A 20,328-nucleotide genomic window follows, 5' to 3' on the forward strand; every position below is an offset into this window, starting at 1 on the left:
CCGACTGCAAGAACCGAGCGACGAAGTGCAGGCAAAAGCGTGGCTAGGAGGCTGCTGACGCTGCGCACCACTTTTTAATGCTGATGCTGAGCGTGTTGTCAGTTGTGTGAACTGAACTTTACGAAAACCGAGAACGGCAACAAAATGAAGCTTGACTGTTAATCTTCAACCCGATTTTACTGCTTAAAGCTGGACTGGTCTTTTGTCGATTAATAAAGTCTGGAAGGCTTCAAGAAAAACTATTTCTAGTTCTTTTTCTCTTTTGTGTGTCCACGCTCTTCCTATGCAAATAACGGAACACCTTCTCTGTTCATCTACTCTCCTTCATATTCCTTAGCCTTTCTTCGAACCTGATTTAGCTCTGAGCTTCCCTCACCACAAAACTTTTCCATCCCATATCGCCCTTTATAGCCCCATATAGCCTTCCCGAGAGCGCCCAATACGAGGCCTCCCACAGTCCTTTGATTCACATCCATTCCCGATTGCACCTCTGACTTCATGCACACCACTGAGTTCCGAAATGTAAGCCCCGGAACCATTACACCTTTCCACAGACCTCGATGCACCTCGTACCTATTGTATCCCCATAACATTCTGTGCTTCATTATTACAGCATTTCTCTTTCCCATTGCTGCCGACGCTTTTCTGTACCTCCATGCATCTATCCAGGCATCTCTATGTATCTATCTATCCCTCATGTACCCATAATCCGAGGTGCTTGTATTCGCTTGCCCTCGGTATTTCTTGGTCATGTATTGACACCGCCTGATGATCGGGATCATTGAATACCATTAATCCACATTTTGTTACATTAAGTCCTAGTCCTAGAGCTTCACCTTACCTGAGGTAAAAGGAGCAGCGCAAACACACAAGACGACCCACATAGAAACGACACGGCACACGCAAGCGCTGACTATCAACTGCTTGATTTGTTTGGAAGTCAGATGCATATATACGCGCAAGGCAGCCTCACAGCACATGCGCACACAACAGTAGCTGTAAACAGACGTGAAACAAAGATGAAGTCGGTGATACGCGTAGACAAGAATTCGTACTCAGATGAACGGAGGGACAAGGATGTACCGCTGATACAAAGCTGAACTCGTTTCCTTATGTGGTAAGCTTCTAAAGCCAGCCGCGCATGCTCATTCTCGCTTCTGCCTAGGATCGACGTCCCTTCAAATCGCACTTCACAATTGCTGTAAGAATTATTATGAGCCACAAGATGGGCTCCTTCACCAGCGTTCTTCTTAACCTTTTGTGCATGTTCCCTGAGCCGCTCGTTGACGCATCTCCCCGTTTGACCGACGTAGGTCTTACCACACGACAGCGGGATGGCATGAACCACGCCGAGGGCACACGGTACGTAGGAAACACAGTGTCGGATTTGGCGTCCTCCTCTGCTCACGCCGCAGGTGCGGGAGCATGCGCCGAACAAGCTTTCGAAGCTTTCGAACAGGCTTTCGAACCACATTAGGGAAAAATTCGGGGTGATTTGCGGCGCACGTAGTTGCTTTAGTCGGCGGTAACGTGAGAGTAGGAAACAATTTCGGGGGAGAGTAGGGGGAGGGGGGCTGAAGCCCCATAAGCACCCCCTGCCTACGCCTCTGTGTGGTTCGGCTTTTACAGGAACACCAAAACCACTGCCTCCCCTAGGCCCCTTTGGTACACGTAAGAGCTCTTCTGACCGCTGTCCGTTGTTGCATGTGTAGGTAAAGCGAGGAACTTCGTCATAATAAAGTTGGGGTCTTTATTAGCGCGGCTCTATATATCTTAACGTGGTAACGTTAGAGAGCACGCTCGAAGAACACCCGTTTGCGCCAAAATTGAAACAAAAATCACGGCTTTTCAATCTTTCATTTCTGTAAAAACATCGTTAAACGTAAATTATTACCAAGTTAGTTTCACTAATTCGGTGGCATTGAACACTACGGGTACCTGCCGACGGATGGGAATTTCTTCGTTATATCGGAACTTCGCAAAATCGGGTTTCGTTAGATGGCGTTTTATAACTGCATGCATACCCAGTTATAGTTTAAAAGCAATCAAAATTTCTAAGAGCCTCCTGCCGAATAATGAAGTCAACGTGCAGCGCATAATGCCCGTTTTAACAGACTATATAACGTGACGCAACTCGAACAATGCAATAAAACAGCGCAGCGTACATGACCGCGTGCGTGTATCCAAGAACTTACATAACCTTGCGCATGATCTTGAGCAAGTTCTTGACCACCAGCGCCCTCAAGCGAAGACAGCTTCGGACGGGTCCCCAGTTTGCCCACGTGATCAGCGATTCCGGCACGGGACACGGCTTCACGGGCAACGCAGGGGCTAGCCGCGGCCGCCTCAGTGACTCGGGCTTCGGCTTCTCAGGGACTGGCGGCGGCTTCTCGACCTTCTGCTTTTCGGCGTTCGGCAGCGCCTGTTTTTCGACGGACGGAGGTGGAAAGTCCAGTGCCTGGCACACCTGCGACGAGCAGATAACTTGTTTCGGGCCGGTGCGCCTTCTATGCTCAGTTGTAATGTTCGAAGAGCAGTGGATCTGCCATATCTGACATTGCCTTCAAAAGTGGCCGCAGATCCTGCACGTGCAGATCAGATTTAGACCCACATATGTCTAACATTGACTGATTCCCCCCCCCCTCCCTAAATACAGGTTTATTATTTTTCACATTAATCCAGATGCGCTCCACAACAGCTTACTAAACGGACATTGAAGCACACAAAAAATTATGACGTCATATTGTAAGACGAGCTAGGAAAGCACATCGAAAATCTTGCTAAACTATAGCGTAAGTATACTCTGTTTTAGCAAAAAAAAAAGAAAAAGAAAATTGGTGAAACTTGCACTGAGCACTAAGCCGCGCAAGCCTTGAAACAGCGAAACTGGGCGATTCTGAAGACTAATCTGGTTGCTTCTAGGTTGTTTCTAGGTCGTAGCTAGGTGATGAGGGTTGTGTCTAGGTTGCTTCTAGGCCGTTGCTAGGCTTTAGCTAGGTGATGCTAGGTCGCTTCTACGTTGATTCTCAGCGCAGAGAGGTTCGAGCTAAACCACACACAGTCACACACACGACATGGATGTCCAACTATAGACAAACTCGCGTTGAAACCAAGCGTTCGAACCTCTCATTGATCTACGGGCACGTCGTCGTTGGCGTAGGTCTTCCATCGCTTCGGGGTCTTCTAGTGGCCGCCGTTGCCTTTCCCGTTCTCTAGTGTTGGGCTAACTGCTGCCTTCTGCCTTTTTAGTGGACCAGTGGTGAGTAGTTGGATTTATCCAATTTCTGTGGCACATACCCGTTTATTATGATAGCTTCTCGCAGCCGCCATTGCCTTTCCCGTTCCCTAGTGTCGGGCTAAGTGTGGGTGTAGTGGGACTTTCCCAATTTCTGTGGCACATACCCGTTTATAAATCGTTATACGGCACACGTACTACGGCAGCGTAAACAGCTTCGCTGCTAAAAAACACGCAGCAAATACCTCGTGCGGCATCGTGAATCTCGTCGCCACCTGTATGAATGGTCGAAGCTCACTGACATCATCACGGGTGTCGCCAAGGCAGCTCCTAGCAGTAGGGGACAGTGTGTTGCTAGTGTTTCCTTTTTCGTTTATAATTAGCGCATGGCTGTTGTTATGGCGAACAGAGGTAGCTTCAATGAGTTCGTTGTACGTCCATGAATGTTTGAAACTCGGAGTGCTAGCTTAGCACGTAAGGAGTGGCGCTGCAAAGCTCAAGGGCGCGGTCGCATTTCGATGGCGGCGACACGGAAAGAACATTCGCCTGCTGAGATTCACGCTCGAAGAGCCCCAGGCGGTCGAAATTAACCCGGAATCCCCCAATACGGCGTGCCACGTAATCACATCATGGTTTTGGCACATAAAATAACCCCAGCGATTATGTTTCACCCTGTCACCCGTGTGCGCCCGACGACCGGGGATGCCGCCAACGGCGATGACAGGGCACAGGAAAGCGTGTCCCAGCACGCAGCCATCAGCTGTGATATGCAGGGGATGCAAAAATATTACAGCGAATGCTGTTATGAGATCACAATAGCCGTTTTTGGCGTCGTAGTTGTCCGCCGCCGCCGGTGTCCCTAACCGCTATCGCACGAAAAAAAATAACGAAATAAGAAAAAATATCTAGGATGAAATGGGGTTTGAACCTGAGCCCTTTGCGTGGGAGCCCAGTATTCTACCACAGAGCCATGCCGGTTTTTGTTTTCTTCATTTCCGGTTGTACGTCACAGAAATGGGGACATCAGAATTATGTTACAAGACACCACAACATGTAAGCACACATCTACCGTCAACCACTGAATGGACAACATTGTGATTTAAAATTCCTTCATAGTAAGCAGGGGTTCTACCGAGTGATGCAGAACTATCGGTAAATTGACTATCGATAGTATCGATAGTTTCTTTGAAACTATCGATGGTGTACACAAACTATCGATAGTACTACTATCGACAAACTATCGATAGTCCAACTGGTAGTACCATCAGTAATATTACTAGCGATATTACTGCCAGGCGGGTTAATTGCTTGATTTTGATGTATTCGGGTTTCACCCACAGACTGTTAGCAGCGTGTGACGCAGACCGCGCGATTGCTTAAGATCTTCGCGATTGTTTGAGATCATTTTGTTAAGATTACGCACCAGACGCGAAAATTCAAGTTTATTGGAGAGCTTACGCGAGCACCAGCGATAACGCTGGAAGGTTCGATGACTGATGTATAAAAGACGAAGCGTTCCACCGATTACCAGATTACTCGACGGCCGGCAACTGTTCTCGCCGCAATTAGTGCGCAGCGTGTATCACTTGCATATTGAGTTAAGTTCGACTAAATAAAGAGCTTCATATTTCACAGTCTTGCTGCAGCATTGTTCACCGTCACAACCACGTGACAAACTATCCATAGAGGTGCGAATAACAATGCTGTTGCGGGCTGGCCGAATTGCCCAAAATATTCGCGATAGCCTACTATTAGCTTCGCTTAACTTATGAGTAAATTGTTGGCGAGAGAAATTATTTCTGCTGTGAAAATGGCGGCGCATTTCGATCAATAAATTCATATTCAAAAGCAACCAGTTACAACTTACAATTAAGAAACTTAGTTTGTGATAATTTTTGTTTTGAAATCATACAATGCATGCTATGTAAGTTTGAAGTCGCTCAGTTCCACCCCATGTAACGGCTTCCTTTCTGCTACAGCTGAATATTTTGACTTTATGATCATGTCAGCGAAGCACTCTGGTGAAGAACACAAGCATGTCAACTTTCTTGCCCTTCAGCCTGCTCCTCCGGCTCCGCTATGTACCACGCGCGCGGAGAACCAAGTTTATTCTGCAATGAGTTCGCGCTGTTGATTTTATACTATCGATAGTACTTACTATCGATAGCGCTATCGATAGTATTTTTTACCATCGATAGTTCGATAGTGACTCAGCTATCGATAGTATCGATAGTACCATCGATAGTTCTGCATCACTAGTTCTACCCTAGCCAACCATGAAGGAATACTTCCTTTGTTTTTTCTACCTCGGTCAACCGGATCATACTTTCTTGAAAATACTGTCTTGCTGGTCTTCTGTCCGGGTCACGGTAAAATCTCGCTATTCGTGAGCGCCATATACTGTGCAAGCCAATAATCATGATTAGGTCAAAAGGTAATCCGTCCTCGTTGTCTATTGCTAAGTACCTAATTCCATGAGGGTCTAACGGAATTTTTTTTTTTATTGTCCTCTGCAACACGACTCAAAAATACACCCCCTCCCAACAGTGCAGAAAGACGTGGTCAATAGGCTTCCCAACTTCCAAGCAACGCTTAGCGGCGCTGCTGGATGGATGGATGCTATGAGCGTCCCCTTTATAACGGGGCGGTGACATGTCTGCCACCAGGCTCGAAGGCGAAAAAAAAAAGAGAAAGAAGAAAAAAAGCTTCCTTGTTTCATGTTGTCCTAATGCCTTATCTACATTGATTAAATCTATGTTATTATACCAAAAAATATAAATTCACGGTCCATCTCTCTGCCTCTTAAGGCAGAATGACCTTATTTTCCCCCATTATTTATTTTTGTACTTTATCTCTACTTTTCTGCCACCAATACTCTAACCGTCTCTTACTTATTTCTATCGCGGACGTGTTCAGCTTTCCATTGTTGTCCCTAAAACCCAAGGCTTCATGTAGACTCGTGCCCACACGTATACCTGGGTGAATATCGCCACATTCAATCAGTACATGTTCCATCGTTTCCTTAGTTCCCCCGCAGCATGTACAATGTTCTTCTTCGTTACTGAATCTCGCTTTATAACTACGCGTTCTAAGGCAGCCCGACCTTGCTTCAAACAGTAAAGCGCTTCCCCTTGAATTATCATAAAACCTTTCCCTCCTTATTTCGTTTTTTCCTTTTCGGTAGTTACTCAGAGCCGGTTTCTTTTCCATCGCTGTCATCCAATAAGTCCTCTCCGCCTCTCTGACCTTCCGCTTAATGCTCCTTGTTGCCATATCGCCCGCACTGCCAGCCGTATATTTACTGGTGAGCCTCCTAGTTCTTTTTCTCCACTGCGTGTCAACGCTTTTTCTATACAAATACCTGAAAACCTTCTCTGCCCATCTACTCTCCTTCATTTTCCTCGGCCTCTCTTCGAATCTCATTTTGCTCTGCGCTTCCCTCACTTCAAAGCCTGTCCATCCCATATCACCCTTTACCGCCTCATTTGTCGTCTTCCCGTGAGCGCCCAACGCGAGGCGGCCCACCGTCCTTTGATTTACATCCATTCCTGATTGCACCTCTGACTTCATGCACACCACTGAGTTCCCAAATGTAAGCCCCGGAACCATCACACCCTTCCACAGCCCTCGAAGCACCTCGTACCTATTGTATCCCCATAAAGCTCTGTGCTTCATAATTGCAGCATTCTTCTTTCCCTTTGCTACCGATGCTTTCTCTTGTACCTCCATATATCTATCCCCCTCATTTACCCATACTCCGAGGTACTTGTACTCGCTTACCCTCGGTATTTTTTGGCCCTGTATTAAGACCGTATGGTCTCCGTGATCATTGAATACCATCAATCCACATTTTGTTGCACTAAATCCTAGTCCTAGAGCCTCACACTCCATTCCGCATATATCTGCCAGTCGCTGTATATCATCTTGACTGTCCGCAAGTAAGACAATATCATCAGCATATATACCTCGAGGTAAGTCTCATTCTGTCATGTTAAAGATGAATAATGGTCCACATGCACTCCGAAATGAAGCCGTACACGCCATCGATGTTCTGCGGCGTGGACTACGAATCATATGATTGTTCGTAGTAGAACAGCGCCGGCGAAAACAACAGACCAGACGAGGAGAAGGACACGTAACACAAGGCTTTGATATGGCATGCTCACAGTAGCAGCCGTGTACTTTCGTGAACAAACGTTTGCGGCGTGCGAAAAAAAGATTATACGGCCATGGCACTGCTTCCTGAGAAGGTTAGAGTCAAGTCCTCCGTGCCGCTGGAGAATCACCCGCCGATTAAGACGCGAGGTAGCTAGCTGAGCTTTAACCACTGTGAAGCAAGATGAACTGCTCGCCTCGTTTTTTCGGCTCTCGCGTCATGCTTGCAGTCTCTTTTTATGATATCGACTTGACAGGCGTATAAAACCTGTTGCGTGAACGCGGCTAGAAAATCGCACAAAATCAGAAGGTGGTTACTTCAAGGTTGCAATTGCAAAGCATGTATTAAGTGCCAGTTATATTTAGCGGCTTAAATATATATCACCCTAATAAAGTGACAAAAACAAAGCAAACGTGCAGAACGATGTCAAAGCTTGCTGAAAATGCACAGACGTCCGTTCCGGCGCGATAAAGCAGCCTTCCCGACGCGTGAAATGCAGGCGCCGAACTTCTGAGAATGTGCCGAGTTCAGTTGAATTCAACCAACCGCGCCACGCTAACGGTATAACGCGAATGTGAACGTTCAACAACGGCGGGTAGGTCTCACGAGCACGGGGAATCAAAACACAAAGTTGCTTGACTATATACAACCGTAACTGGACTTTAACAATGCGAGAAGACAGCGAGTATTCATTACTGTAGTCGCTGCGTGCATGCGCCGCGTTACTTACCGATTCAGGTAGTCGGAACGAACGAAAGCGATGAACTCAGACAGCCAAAATAGAAGGCGAGACAGCGCTGTCAGCGATCCACGCTTGCCGCCTTTATTTCTCGTGCGACACGCCCGGGAACCGATACAGTTTAACACGTGAATCGTGTGCCTTGGTGTTGTCTGCACTGTTGTGGCTGGCCACTAAACCGCAATACTTCGGACCACGCTTGCGCTTCCGCGGGGTCGTTTCTGCCATCGCGGAAATGCGCAGCTTCGCACAGCAAGCCTCTCGGTTCAACGTACCCAGCTGACGGCCCCCCAGTTACCCGCACCGAGAGAAGAACGCGTGCGCACGTTCGCTACCGCTACCGTGAAAGGGGCTGAGTCGGCCGCGCATAAGGTTCAGAGCTTTCCCACAGAGCCGCAGCGCGGCTGGCGCGGCGCTGTCGTCTCGCCGCAAACTTGAGCTTGGGTTCCCTATAGACCGATCTCACCAGACCATACGCGCATGCGCGAGTTTCCGACAGTGGCACTGCGGCCAACTTAGTTGTAGTTCTAGGAGCGCTGCTGGTGCGGTTGCTTGCTGCGTGTTTCAGGTATATTGGCGTTTTGCACCAATCCTCGACATTCAAGACAATTGAACGCGGTGGAAAACTGTGTCCGCACCTCCAATGTATGTTATTTTATTTCAGGTTAAACTGCATCCTAGCGCTAAAAGAAAAAAAGAACAGTTGATAGTGCTTACATGTTACGAGGTCGTCTCGTCGGGTTGGTAAGCGTGCGTCGTTTTGCTGAATAAAGAGTAGTAATAAAAGAAGAGAAATCACGTTCCCGTCGTCATGAGAGCAAGTATCTTCTTCAGTGAACGCAAGCAGGCAAGCGACACAAGCTACAGTACCCGGAAAATAACTTGCCCAAACTATAAAGCTCTATACGGCAACAGGCGAAAAAAAAAAAGCCGAAGGGACGAACAAAATAGCTTATTGCGCTTTTTTTTTTTTGTCGAGGCGACACTTTCCATGTAGACTACGTTGTCATCGCAGGACTTCAATCACAGTAATACGTTAAACGTGAATGAACATAAAACGGTCGCGCGAAGCAGGTTAGAGGCGCGTCCGCTGAACGGTGACTGGCCACTCATGCCGTTTGCCGAAGGTTAACATCACAAAAATCTCGTGAATGGCATAATATTTCCTGCTGCACAAGGGATGGATGAGTCAGTAAGAGATTTTGGCGACACACGCAATGCGGCGGATAAGGAGTAGCTCGCTCCGGTCAGAGCCATGTATGCTCCGGCTGGCGGTGGCGGCCTCAGCCGGTGGCTCGGCGCCGGTATCGTCGCTAGGCCTGCCGCTTCGAAACGGCAGTGTACGGTTAATAGCCTACGCTCATAAAGAAGTTCAGCTTTGCTACCGCTGTTGCCTGCTTTACGATGCGTTCACAATAATATCGCATATTGAAAGGAATAGGGAAATCCCGGCGGCGGAGTTGGCTGCGATGCCGGCACGGCCGAGTTTGCGCCGTGCGCTCCACGGCGCGAGCTGTACACAGCATGGAGGAAGGAATACTAAGGAGAAGCCCTATCGTATTTCAATGCATTGCGAAAAGTGTGGCGGAAGTCACGTCAGATTTATGGGGCAAACAAACCGGTATGGGGCAAACAAAACAGCAGACGACCTGCGGCGTGCTATCCGCGGTGGTTTGCTTCTGCGCAAATTTGTAGTCCCGGCGTGAAGTTAGCGCGTATTGTGTGGTTCGCACGCAGTAAAATGTTGCAAGCAGACGTTTACCAGGCTATTCGTGCGTGGCAGGCCCGAGCGCTGCGTGCTGAAATTCTTCGTGGAGCGTTCTTGTGCAACAGTACAGAAAGTACCGGTACGTGCCGTGATCAAAAACGTTCAGCCCCTGCATCATCGTATTCGAACTCACCTAGCAGTGACTTACGCGTTCTGCTGGGCGTTAGGCCTTCCCTTTCTCGCAGCCCGATTTCCCGACCTGTTCCCGGATTAGCGGTTCTTTGTTCTTGTATATGGAGTGAGCGGAGTAGCTATTCGGCGCAACGCCAACCTATAGTTGACGCAGGGCTGGGCAAAGATACTTTGAAATTGTATCGCGATACGATACAAGATACTCAGGCAAGAAGTATTGGAGATACAGATACAAGATACTGCCGCAAAAATTGTATCCGATACGATACTTGGCAATTGTATCTTAAGATACTTCGATACATTCTCAAATTTGTTATTATAGATCCATATAATGTAGCAGCAAACGCCTATGCACGAAAATGTCTGCTTCAAAATTTCTTAACTGTGACCTATTTTGTTTCACTTGAATGAAATGTCTGTTAGTATCTCAAGAGTTCTGCCCTTCTTGCTCAATGTACATTAGCTTCCTTCCAAAATAACTTATTGGGGTTTGTTTTAGCTTCTTCACAGGACAATTCTTTGTACACTTCGCTGACAGTGGTACTTGCTTTTTTGCACAGCTTGCCGACCATCATATAATCACAATAACTTCAATAAGAAGCCTTCTCACGACGGCGCAAATACCGGTGTGGACTTTTACCTTGTTCGTAAAAGACAGCTTGCACAATACCGTATATCCAGACCGGTGTACAGCAGCAACAACGCTGGTAGCGACATTTTTTTTCTTTTTTATTGGGGGGGGGGCGCATGCTGTATACTAGTGGTTTGAGCCATTTCGCTAGCGGCCCGGCCCCCACACATGACCGTCTTCGTCTCATTTGTTTTTATTTTCTAAATCGGTATGTTCATGAGCTGCACAGACATGACTGGTCTCAAGCATTCCTTTCGTGAGGAACATGTGGTCACCATATGTGCTAAAATATAACCGTGCAACAAAAACTCTATATTTCAGAATCCGCGTCCAGATATCGGTCATTCTGTACATCGCTATCGATGTTTCTCGAATCCTGACGCCAAATCCCCTTCAGAAAGGACCTATATATGAGATATGGGAAAGGCTTCCTTTTAAACGTCATTCTGCTCAAACTCTCTACCACCATCTTCGCTGTCCCGGCCCTTGCAACTAAATTTAGCGACTGCGGCCCGCTGGCTATAAGCTCATTTTGAGACCCCTGGGGTGCTATGCAGGATGGCCCGAGCTTCTCGGGCACACGAGTTTGCTCCGAGCCCGCCCTACGACGGTCATGATAGGAAGACAGTGCGGAGCGCGCGATAGAAGCGTTGATAACAGCATTTCCACGGAGTGAATGATGATGAGTGGGCGAAGCTGCGGAGGTTCATCGGTAAACCGTGAATCTTCCGTGAATTCTGCCCAGTACATCATCACCGACGTGAGATAGGGCGCGTTTATACTAAAGGTTCGATGAGTTATGACGACTTGCAGCTCACTTTAATTTTACATGTACGCTGTGAATTTTCATTGTTTAGAAAACCGTTGCTTCAGAAAACATCTGGCGTCTTTCGTTAAGCAGCTGGCGTCTTTTCCTCTTGCTTTAGAAACATCTGGCGTTCTTCCGTTTTGCTTTTACAAAACATCTGGCGTCTTTCGTTGGTTTATTTCATCAATCAACAGCGTTTTGAACAAAATTGTTATTGATTACTCACGCACAGGAGAAATCTCACCAGGCATTACCTTGGAGGTAAAGAATGGCTGCTAGTGGGAATGAGAGACAGAAGAAGTCGGCTTTTAGCTACCGCTGCGAATTTTTTATTGTTCAACAACGCACAGGAAAAATCTCCCACCGGCACCACCTTGGAGGTCAAAGCGTAAGACTGGTTACGGACTACGACTACGACTACGACTACGAGGGACGAACGGGTGCCGCCTTAAGGAGCTTCGCCCCTAAAAACGGCTACAAGAACGAGAATGGCGTCACAAACGCATGCGCGGCATTTCCGGCGGTTTTCAAAGGAATACCGCGTGCGTACGCGTCAGCGCCGCCACTCAGTCAACATTTTGACAGTGCAGTGACGCCAGCGTGATTGTCGCGCTATCTTTTTGCCAACTGATGATCGCGCCTCCCACGGGCGTGTTCGTGGGCGTTTGTCCTCTTTCGGAAAATTGTTTCGTTCCACCCAGTGCATGGAAATTTCCACTCTCGAAGGCAACAAGGGCGACCACGCAGCACTCTGGTGCGGCTCGTTTCGCTTCTCTGGAATATTACAGATAAATAAATGGACAGATTACTGCTATACTTACATTACACGTATGAACATGTTTTTTTTTTGTATTAGCGAATCGGTAGAAACAGTATCTCCGCAAACAAGTAATAGTAACATTTCTCGCCGTAAATCCCACCAGGGGCGCTTGCTTCATAGCTGTGCGTGGTACGTCGTCAGAGCGGTGAAATTGAATGCGAGGCACCGTAGCCACGTGATGATATAACCTTTAGTTCTTCGTGCGTGTGTGCATAGTCTGTGCGATTAGGCTCATAGATGAATCGTGCCGCTCGCTGGCTTTGTTGCGTGAGCACTGCTCCTCGGCAAGAGGAAACACGGTGGGCGGACCCGCTCTTCGCCGCGGGCGTCTGTCAATCAAATTGATTGACGCGCGAACTCGGGCACAAACTCGTTGATTCTGAAAAGGCCCCAGTTCAACTCGTGACTGTCATAGTGCCGGTGTGCCTGTCAAGTGTTTCATGCGGTGGACTCTACTCAGCAGCTTCTTTGCATATAAAATAATTTGTTCAGCTTGCAGTGCTTGTGCAGGGCTTGGGCCATCGGTGGAGCTTGTGAACACCTAGCTTCTTCCAGCTTTTTACGTGGCCCGTCTACTCAGTATGCTTGGTCTGCTTCGGAGTAATGACCGTGTCAGTTCGGTCTCAATATTGGTGCTATTGCTTAGGAAGGTCTTAACTAACATGATAGTGAATAGTCCGTTCTTAATTGTTAATGTTTTAATTACCACATTAATTGAATACAGAGGTAATTAGCATAATAATATTTAGCACGACCCCAATTAACACGTCCTCGGTGAGTAGGGTCTTGATTATCTTTGTTTTAATTACACGTTCCTATATATCGCCGTGTTAATTAGCACTAGTGGAATATATCTTAAATACCGCGCCATTATTTACTCAGGTTTAATTCGCAAGATCCTGGATAGTACAGAGGTAATTAGCGTAATCCTAATGAGCACCATTCTAATTAACACGCTAATAATTAGCGTCGTGGTAATTACCAATAATTAATATTGTCTTAATTATCACGGCATTAATCACACGTGTTTAATTTGCAAGGCCCTGAATAGTACATAGGTAATTAGCATAATCATAATTAGCACGATCCTAATTAACATGATCTCGGCGAGTAAGGTCTTGATTATCTTGGTTTTAGTTACACGCTCCTAATTAGCGTCATGGTATTTATCATGATCTCAATTACCTTGTTCTTAGCTTTACACGACTTCATTAGCATGGTCTTAGTAAGAAGTGGCTTAGTCAGCTCGACCTTAGCAAGATTTGGCCTAATCAGCTTCGTCATAGCACGTCCCGACTTAGCTAGGTATACCGCCCAGCCAATTAGCTAATCAGCTGGGCGCACGTGCTCTGGGACCGAGCAGGCGATGAAGAAGAGAACGACGAGGGCGCGCGCCGGCCGAGCAACGCCCTAGAATGTACAGGCCGACCATGATGATTATACACGTGGCCTCGGCGATTAGCTCTAGCCGCGGTGTTGTAAGGCGCTCGGTCGGAACTAATCTCGGAGGCCACGGTGCTGATTATTCTAAAGGATACTTGCTGCAAACATTAAACGCTTGAAAATGAATTCAAACGGCCTGCGCGCACATAAAAAATATAGTTAGTAGAGCTTTCTGCAACTTTTCCTGCATGGGTGCACGTCTGCACTCAGTGGAATGACAAACAAATGAAAGAAGGTGCCTCTAGTTTTACAACACCACCCAACCTTCTCGACCGCCCTTGACGTGACGTCGGGTTCCACCGTAACCAATGGAACGGAGCGCGCGCTGAGGGATGGGTTTCACCTTATCGTACTATTAGCTTGTTCAAAAGGGGGTGTCGCCAGAGCTCGGAAAGATACCGAGTTTCGCCAAACTCGGGCCATCCTGCATAGCACCCCTGGTGTATACGTAGATGACGTAAAACTGCATTGAATTGTCATATTCTACTTATCTGCTGGCGTAAAGGATTCTTCGCTGATATACTCACTAACGTGCAATCTTTTTAGCAATTTTTCTTCAACGAAAGAACATGTGCAACACAGAAACGTCTCAGGCGTATTGTATAGTTCCATAAAGCGTCGCAGCACACCGCCGCTATTCGCTCTATTGCCACTTATAGCTCCCATTACGTTGCGATTAGTAATGCGAAAACTATTTAAGAAAGCCTGAAACAGGAAACAAATATAAGTAAAAGAGAGAGGTGGTTGTGTATGAAACATTCCCATTGAATGAGTACAGAAACACAATACAGACGGCGCCCTTAATAGCTGTAAGCATGAAGTATTGTCAACTTACCTGTTGAGACAACAGAAAATTCAGTGCCTATGGAAAATTGCCCGAAACGACTCGATGGCACGCTCATTAGCAAAACAGAGCATTCAGCAAAACAAAGTTTCTCGAATCCCCTTCCTAATACCTTTAAGATGGCTCCTAAGATTTCCATTATTATAATGCAATCTCAATTTCGCTATTTTCCTAAGCGGTAAGCAGAATGTTTGCACTGTTTACACAAGGTACGCCAACATAATTATATTATAAAGGCGTTTATTGACGGCACTAGTCGACGAAGCACAACGGCGACAGTCAAGACAGAGCGCGGACTCCGAGCGCGAGGAGCGTGCTGTCAGAGAAGAGCCGAAGGGGACGACCCACTAGAAAGCGCTCGAGAGGGCGACCCATTACAAACTTCCAACGCTTCGCTACAATTACCCCGGGTACGAGAAAGGGAGCCGCCTGGCGACCTAACTGCTTGTCACTATGAGCGGGTCATGATAGGGCTTCAGGCGCTCCACGTTGACAATGTCGCGCCCTCGACGGCGCATGTCCGAAGATGGTTCAATGGGCTCGATCAGGTAGTTGACCGGGGATGTGCGTTCGACGACACGGTAGGGGCCATCGTACTTGGGCAGCAGTTTGGAAGAGAGGCCAGGTGCAGTGGTAGGGACTGAGAGCCATACGAGTGCTCCAGGGCGGAACATAGGCACAGAAGTAGTGGTGTCACCGCGAAGGCTCTTTTGGTGCTCTTGGTCATGCGTAGTAAACGTCTTGGCAAGCTCCCGACACTCCTCAACAAGTCTGGCTGTGGCAGAAATAGGCGCACACTCAGACGGATCCGGCTTGTATGGAAGGATTGTGTCGATTGTGTGCGAGGGGTGACTGCCATACAATAAGAAAAAGGGAGAAAAACCAGTGGTGCTCTGAGCGGCGGTATTGTAGGCGTAGGTGACGAAGGGCAGAATGGCATTCCAGTTGGTGTGATCGGCGGCTACGTACATGGAGAGCATGTCGCCGAGCGTGCGGTTAAAGCGTTCGGTGAGGCCATTCGTCTGCGGGTGGTAAGCAGTAGTTTTCCGGTGAGCAACGTTGCACTCTTTCAGGATGGCTTCGACGACTTCCGACAAGAAGACACGACCTCGATCGCTGAGCAGCTCCTGGGGTGGACCGTGGCGCAGCATGAATCGGTGCAGCAGGAAGGAAGCAACATCGTGCGCTGTAGCCGGTGGGAGGGCGGCAGTTTCGGCGTATCGCGTAAGGTGGTCAACAGCGACGATGGCCCAGCGGTTACCAGCCGACGTTAGAGGAAGTGGTCCATACAAGTCTATGCCAACGCGCCCGAACGGCCGGTCAGGGCAAGGCAGAGGTTGCAGAACTGCCGGCGACAGGTGCGTTGATGTTTTGCGGCGCTGACAATCGATGCAGTAGTGAACGAACTTCTGCACGTAGCGGTACATCCCTCGCCAAAAGTACCGTTGGCGAATGCGGTGGTAGGTTTTCGATACCCCAGAGTGTGCGCACTGCGGATCAGAGTGGAACGATTCGCATATGTCAGAACGCAGACTGCGGGGTATTATGAGTAGCCACTGGCGGCCGTCGCCGTTGTAATTGCGTCGGTGGAGCAGGTCGTCGCGAACGGCGAAATGGTGGGCTTGACGACGCAAAAAGCGAGTGGATGGTGTGGCCGATGGATCAGTCAGCAAGTCTATCAGTGAGGCGATCCAGTGATCCTTGCGCTGTTCAGTAGCGATGGTGTGAATGTCGATAGAAGAAACGGCATTGTGAGACACTGAGCTATGGGTATTTTCGTCAGGCAAGGGGGAGCGCGAGAGTGCGTCGGCGTCAGCATGCTGGCGTCTATTGCGGTACAGCACGCGGATATCGTAGTCCTGTAGGCGAAGTGCCCAGCGGGCGAGGCGACCTGAGGGATCCTTCAGTGACGACAGCCAGCATAGTGCATGATGGTCGGTGATCACATCAAATGGGCGACCGTACAAATAAGGTCGGAATTTCGTAAGGGCCCAGATGATCGATACCCCGCACCTCCACCAAATTATAAAGGCGTTTATTGACGGCACTAGTCGACGAAGCACAACTGCGACAGTCAAGACAGAGCGCGGACTCCGAGCGCGAGGAGCGTGCTGTCAGAGAAGAGCCGAAGGGGACGACCCACTAGAAAGCGCTCGAGAGGGCGACCCATTACAAACTTCCAACGCTTCGCTACAATATATTTGTTTTCAAAATCGCCATGGCAACGTGTAAATGTGTAAACAGTAGTGGAAATAAAGTAGACAGAGGAATAAAGCAGAGATCTTATTTTGGGAGCGCGTTACAAAGACATACTGCAGTGACCAGACCGGAAAAACAGTGCAGAGACTTAGGTAATGTAAGGGATGAAAAATGACAGCTAAGAAAGCACCTGCGCTAATAATCAAATTATGATTTCCTAAATTATTTGAAAAAATGTAGCAAGAAGTGAAAAATACGGTACGCCAAGATAGTTTCTTTTAGGTAAACGCTTGCTCTTTTAGATCTAGCATCAGTACCAGTGGAGCTAACGTTGTTATATTCTTATTTGCATATAAGTTAATTCACGGCATGCATGTCAAACTTACATCCACGAGATCATTCAAATCACTGATATGTATAATGCACGCAGCGCAAAGGAACCCAATTCTTGCCCGCATCACATTTCCTTACGGAGCAAGACGCAAGACGCAAGAGAATCTTCTATAACCACACTGTAGCAACATCAGAATTTGCGCGATAGATGCGGCGCAGGACAGTGGCTAAGAGCAAGTATCGCGGCATTGGCGCAACTAAAAAGAAAAGAAATCGAGTAAACAAAAGGTACGTGGGCTGGGCGTAGACGTCCGCGTGCTTGTTTTCCTCATCTTCTGCCCTCACTGGGGTACTCTGGCGCAAAAATAAAATTGCGTCACTGCCCTAAGACTTATTCAGATGGCTTAGTGGCACCAGTACCAGTTTGAGAAGTGGAGCTTGGCCAGCGATTATTGCTTCGCACGGTTGTGTTGCGATAGAAGTATCTTGTATCTTAAGATACACGATACATTATCGAATGTATCAGAAATACAGATACTCGTCTTTCGAGAAGTATCGCGATACAGATACAAGATACCCATAGAGTATCTAAGATAGTATCTAAGATACATGTATCTTCGATACTGCCCAGCACTGAGTTGACGTAACTTCACGTCGAAAAGAGGACACCGCTGTATTGTATACGCGATCGTGCACGTAAAGTTTGTAATTCCAGTACGCACACAACAACAAGCACGCAGCGAGCGCACACCGCACAATACATACATCACGTAGTCCGATAACAACAACATAAGTTCATTGCCCTTTTGTTGAAAGACACAGCCTCTAAAAACGTACGATGCCTTCGGCGCATGTTATGTACAGCCCGTGAGACGCCAAAAACAAAAGTTCACGTGTGTTCTGAGTTGACACAATGAGTAAGAAGCAACAGAGCGCACATCCGAGAGCTTCGCATGCAAATACCATGCATTAGTGATCAGCAATGAAGCGAACGTGTACGTACACATGAAAAATGACACCCGGTACTTTCCACAGTGCACATGGGCATTACGTAGCTTTCCTAAAGAACACACACAAGGAACAGCATGCGTGAATCGACTGCGCGCCGCGGCGCCGCTTCCACGGCGAAAAAAAAAAGGGCTCGAATCGCGCATGCGCTTGCAAACGATACGACGGAAATCGCGAAATGTTTCGAGGTCTATTCGCTAGGAGGCGATGCGGGTGTTTGCGATGTGGAGGCTTCACGAATGTGACGTCAGGGCCTCTCGTACACAGCATGCAGTTATAATCTTTGCTTGTATTACAGATCTCGTTCGTGCTAGACGCTTGACAGTCGTCATCGCATTGGTGAGAGGTTGGTTTAGGTCTCTCTATATATTAAAGCGATCTCTGCTGAGCCCGGAAAGGACGTTGCATCCAATCTGTCGCCACTGGCGGCGATCGCGCCGGCAAGGGGATCGAGGTCGCGTTATATGAACTTTGGCTGTCGCTGATCAGTCCATCGTTCACGCAGCAAGGTTTTTATGATGCAATAGGGCATGCATCATGCACAGGGAGTTCACAAACACGTTGAACAAGAAAGTGCGCGGTAGTTGCCTCTCTGTCCGACTTCGCTGACTGTCGCACACATTCTTGTCGGAGCTTGAAATCCTTTGACAACACGTAAAATCCGAGTCCTTTTGTTTCAGGCTCCTGTTATAGCATCCCAGCACACAGCACGTCAACCCAACCATCGCAATTAATCTAAATAAGGCCGCTAAAGCTTGTTAATGCAGCTCGCCAAAGCACCAGCTGTAGGCAGCTGAACGTACCGAGTACTACAAGTACCGGCATGCACTGCGGCAGCGGTGGCGTAGTGCAACTCGCGGTGAGATCGGTCTTTGTTACAGATTAAGCAGTCGGAGCCCCATGGCATATAGGAGTACCGCTGGAGGCATACAAAAGTACTGATGACTATTGGAAGCAGCAAACAAAAGAAATAAGCGAGAAAGCGAGCAGGTGGAGGGCAAATTATCTGTCCATGTTTGCTAGGGCTACCGTATGAAACTGATTTTTTTGTGTCTAAGCTATGGTACGCGATGCAAGTGATGTACTGTTCAAGGGTCAATGTGCAGAAAATCCACAGGGTGTTTGCGACATTTCTGTGGGGGTCCAACTGGGAAACGTGCAGTCGCACGAATTTGTTTAGACGGGTAAAGAGTGGAGGCCTTGGACTGGCACATCTGATCATAAAACAGTTGGTAAATAGGTTTTTCTTCTTTCGAGAGGCAAGTGACCCCTTCCTGTTAATAGTGTGCCAAATAAGTTGAATTGGTATAGCGCATTACGGGGAAGAAGAAACGGCCGAGCAGACCGACACAAGAGGACGACACAAGAGGTCTGCTCGGCCGTTTCTTCCCCGTAATGCGCTATACCAATTCAAGTACGACGAACCAACTCGCCCAATCTTCAACACTTGTGCCAAATAAGACTTGGTCGATTGTCGCCCGAGTTTGTTGTCAGCACTCGAGTGATGACAGGTGCAGTACAAGACTATGTGAAGCGAGTTGTGGCAAGTGTGCGTTTTTTGAGCGTCACAGGACGCGAATTCCGCAACGAGTAAGTCGTTCAATGCTTCAAACCCATTAAAAGGGCTCAGCCATAATTCTTCATCGTCACCAGGCTGAGCCCTAACAAAGTTCACATAATGCTTTACAGATGCGTAGCGGGTACCACGGTGCTAAGCAGAATGACGAAAAATGGCATAGTGGCTGCTTCCCTACTTCACAAAAATTATGTTTTTTTTTTTATAGCGTAGTGGGTACCTCACAAATGTGTTTGTATTAGTTGCCAAGGAAGCCCACAAGGCCCCCATGATCCATTTCCTCAAGGCCTCAATAAAGTTCTTTCCCTCTCTCTATCTCTCTTTCTCACGTTAACATTTGTTATGTAGCGTGGTAGGAGAGTGAAATAACGACCGGGCGTTACGCAATGGGAATTACGGTACTAGTAGGTCGTTTTAAGCTTCCAACCCATTACAAAAGGATCAGCCATAAATCTTCATTGTCATCAGCCGCCGCATCAACAAAGTGCACATAATGCCTTACAGATATGTGTAGCGGGTACCTCGCTTCTCCGCAAAATCTCGAATAGTGGCGTAGTCGGTGCTTCCCAACTTGACAAAAATTATGATTTATGGCGTAGTGGATACCTTGCTAGTGTACTTGTATTAGTAGACCCA

The 20,328-nt window shown here is 47.8% G+C and overlaps 1 protein-coding gene across 1 annotated transcript in view; it reads right to left on the bottom strand.

Annotated features, from left to right (window-relative positions):
* Positions 1–20,328, bottom strand: part of LOC119397732 (ABC transporter G family member 23) — a 104,489-nt gene that overhangs the window by 42,864 nt on the left and 41,297 nt on the right. Inside the window, exon 5 of the mRNA XM_037665145.1 lies at positions 2,196–2,467. Coding sequence (XP_037521073.1) covers positions 2,196–2,467 — 272 coding nt within the window. The remainder of the gene's footprint in view (positions 1–2,195; positions 2,468–20,328) is intronic.

Source organism: Rhipicephalus sanguineus, chromosome 6, assembly GCF_013339695.2.
Source record: "Rhipicephalus sanguineus isolate Rsan-2018 chromosome 6, BIME_Rsan_1.4, whole genome shotgun sequence".
Taxonomy (NCBI): domain Eukaryota; kingdom Metazoa; phylum Arthropoda; class Arachnida; order Ixodida; family Ixodidae; genus Rhipicephalus; species Rhipicephalus sanguineus.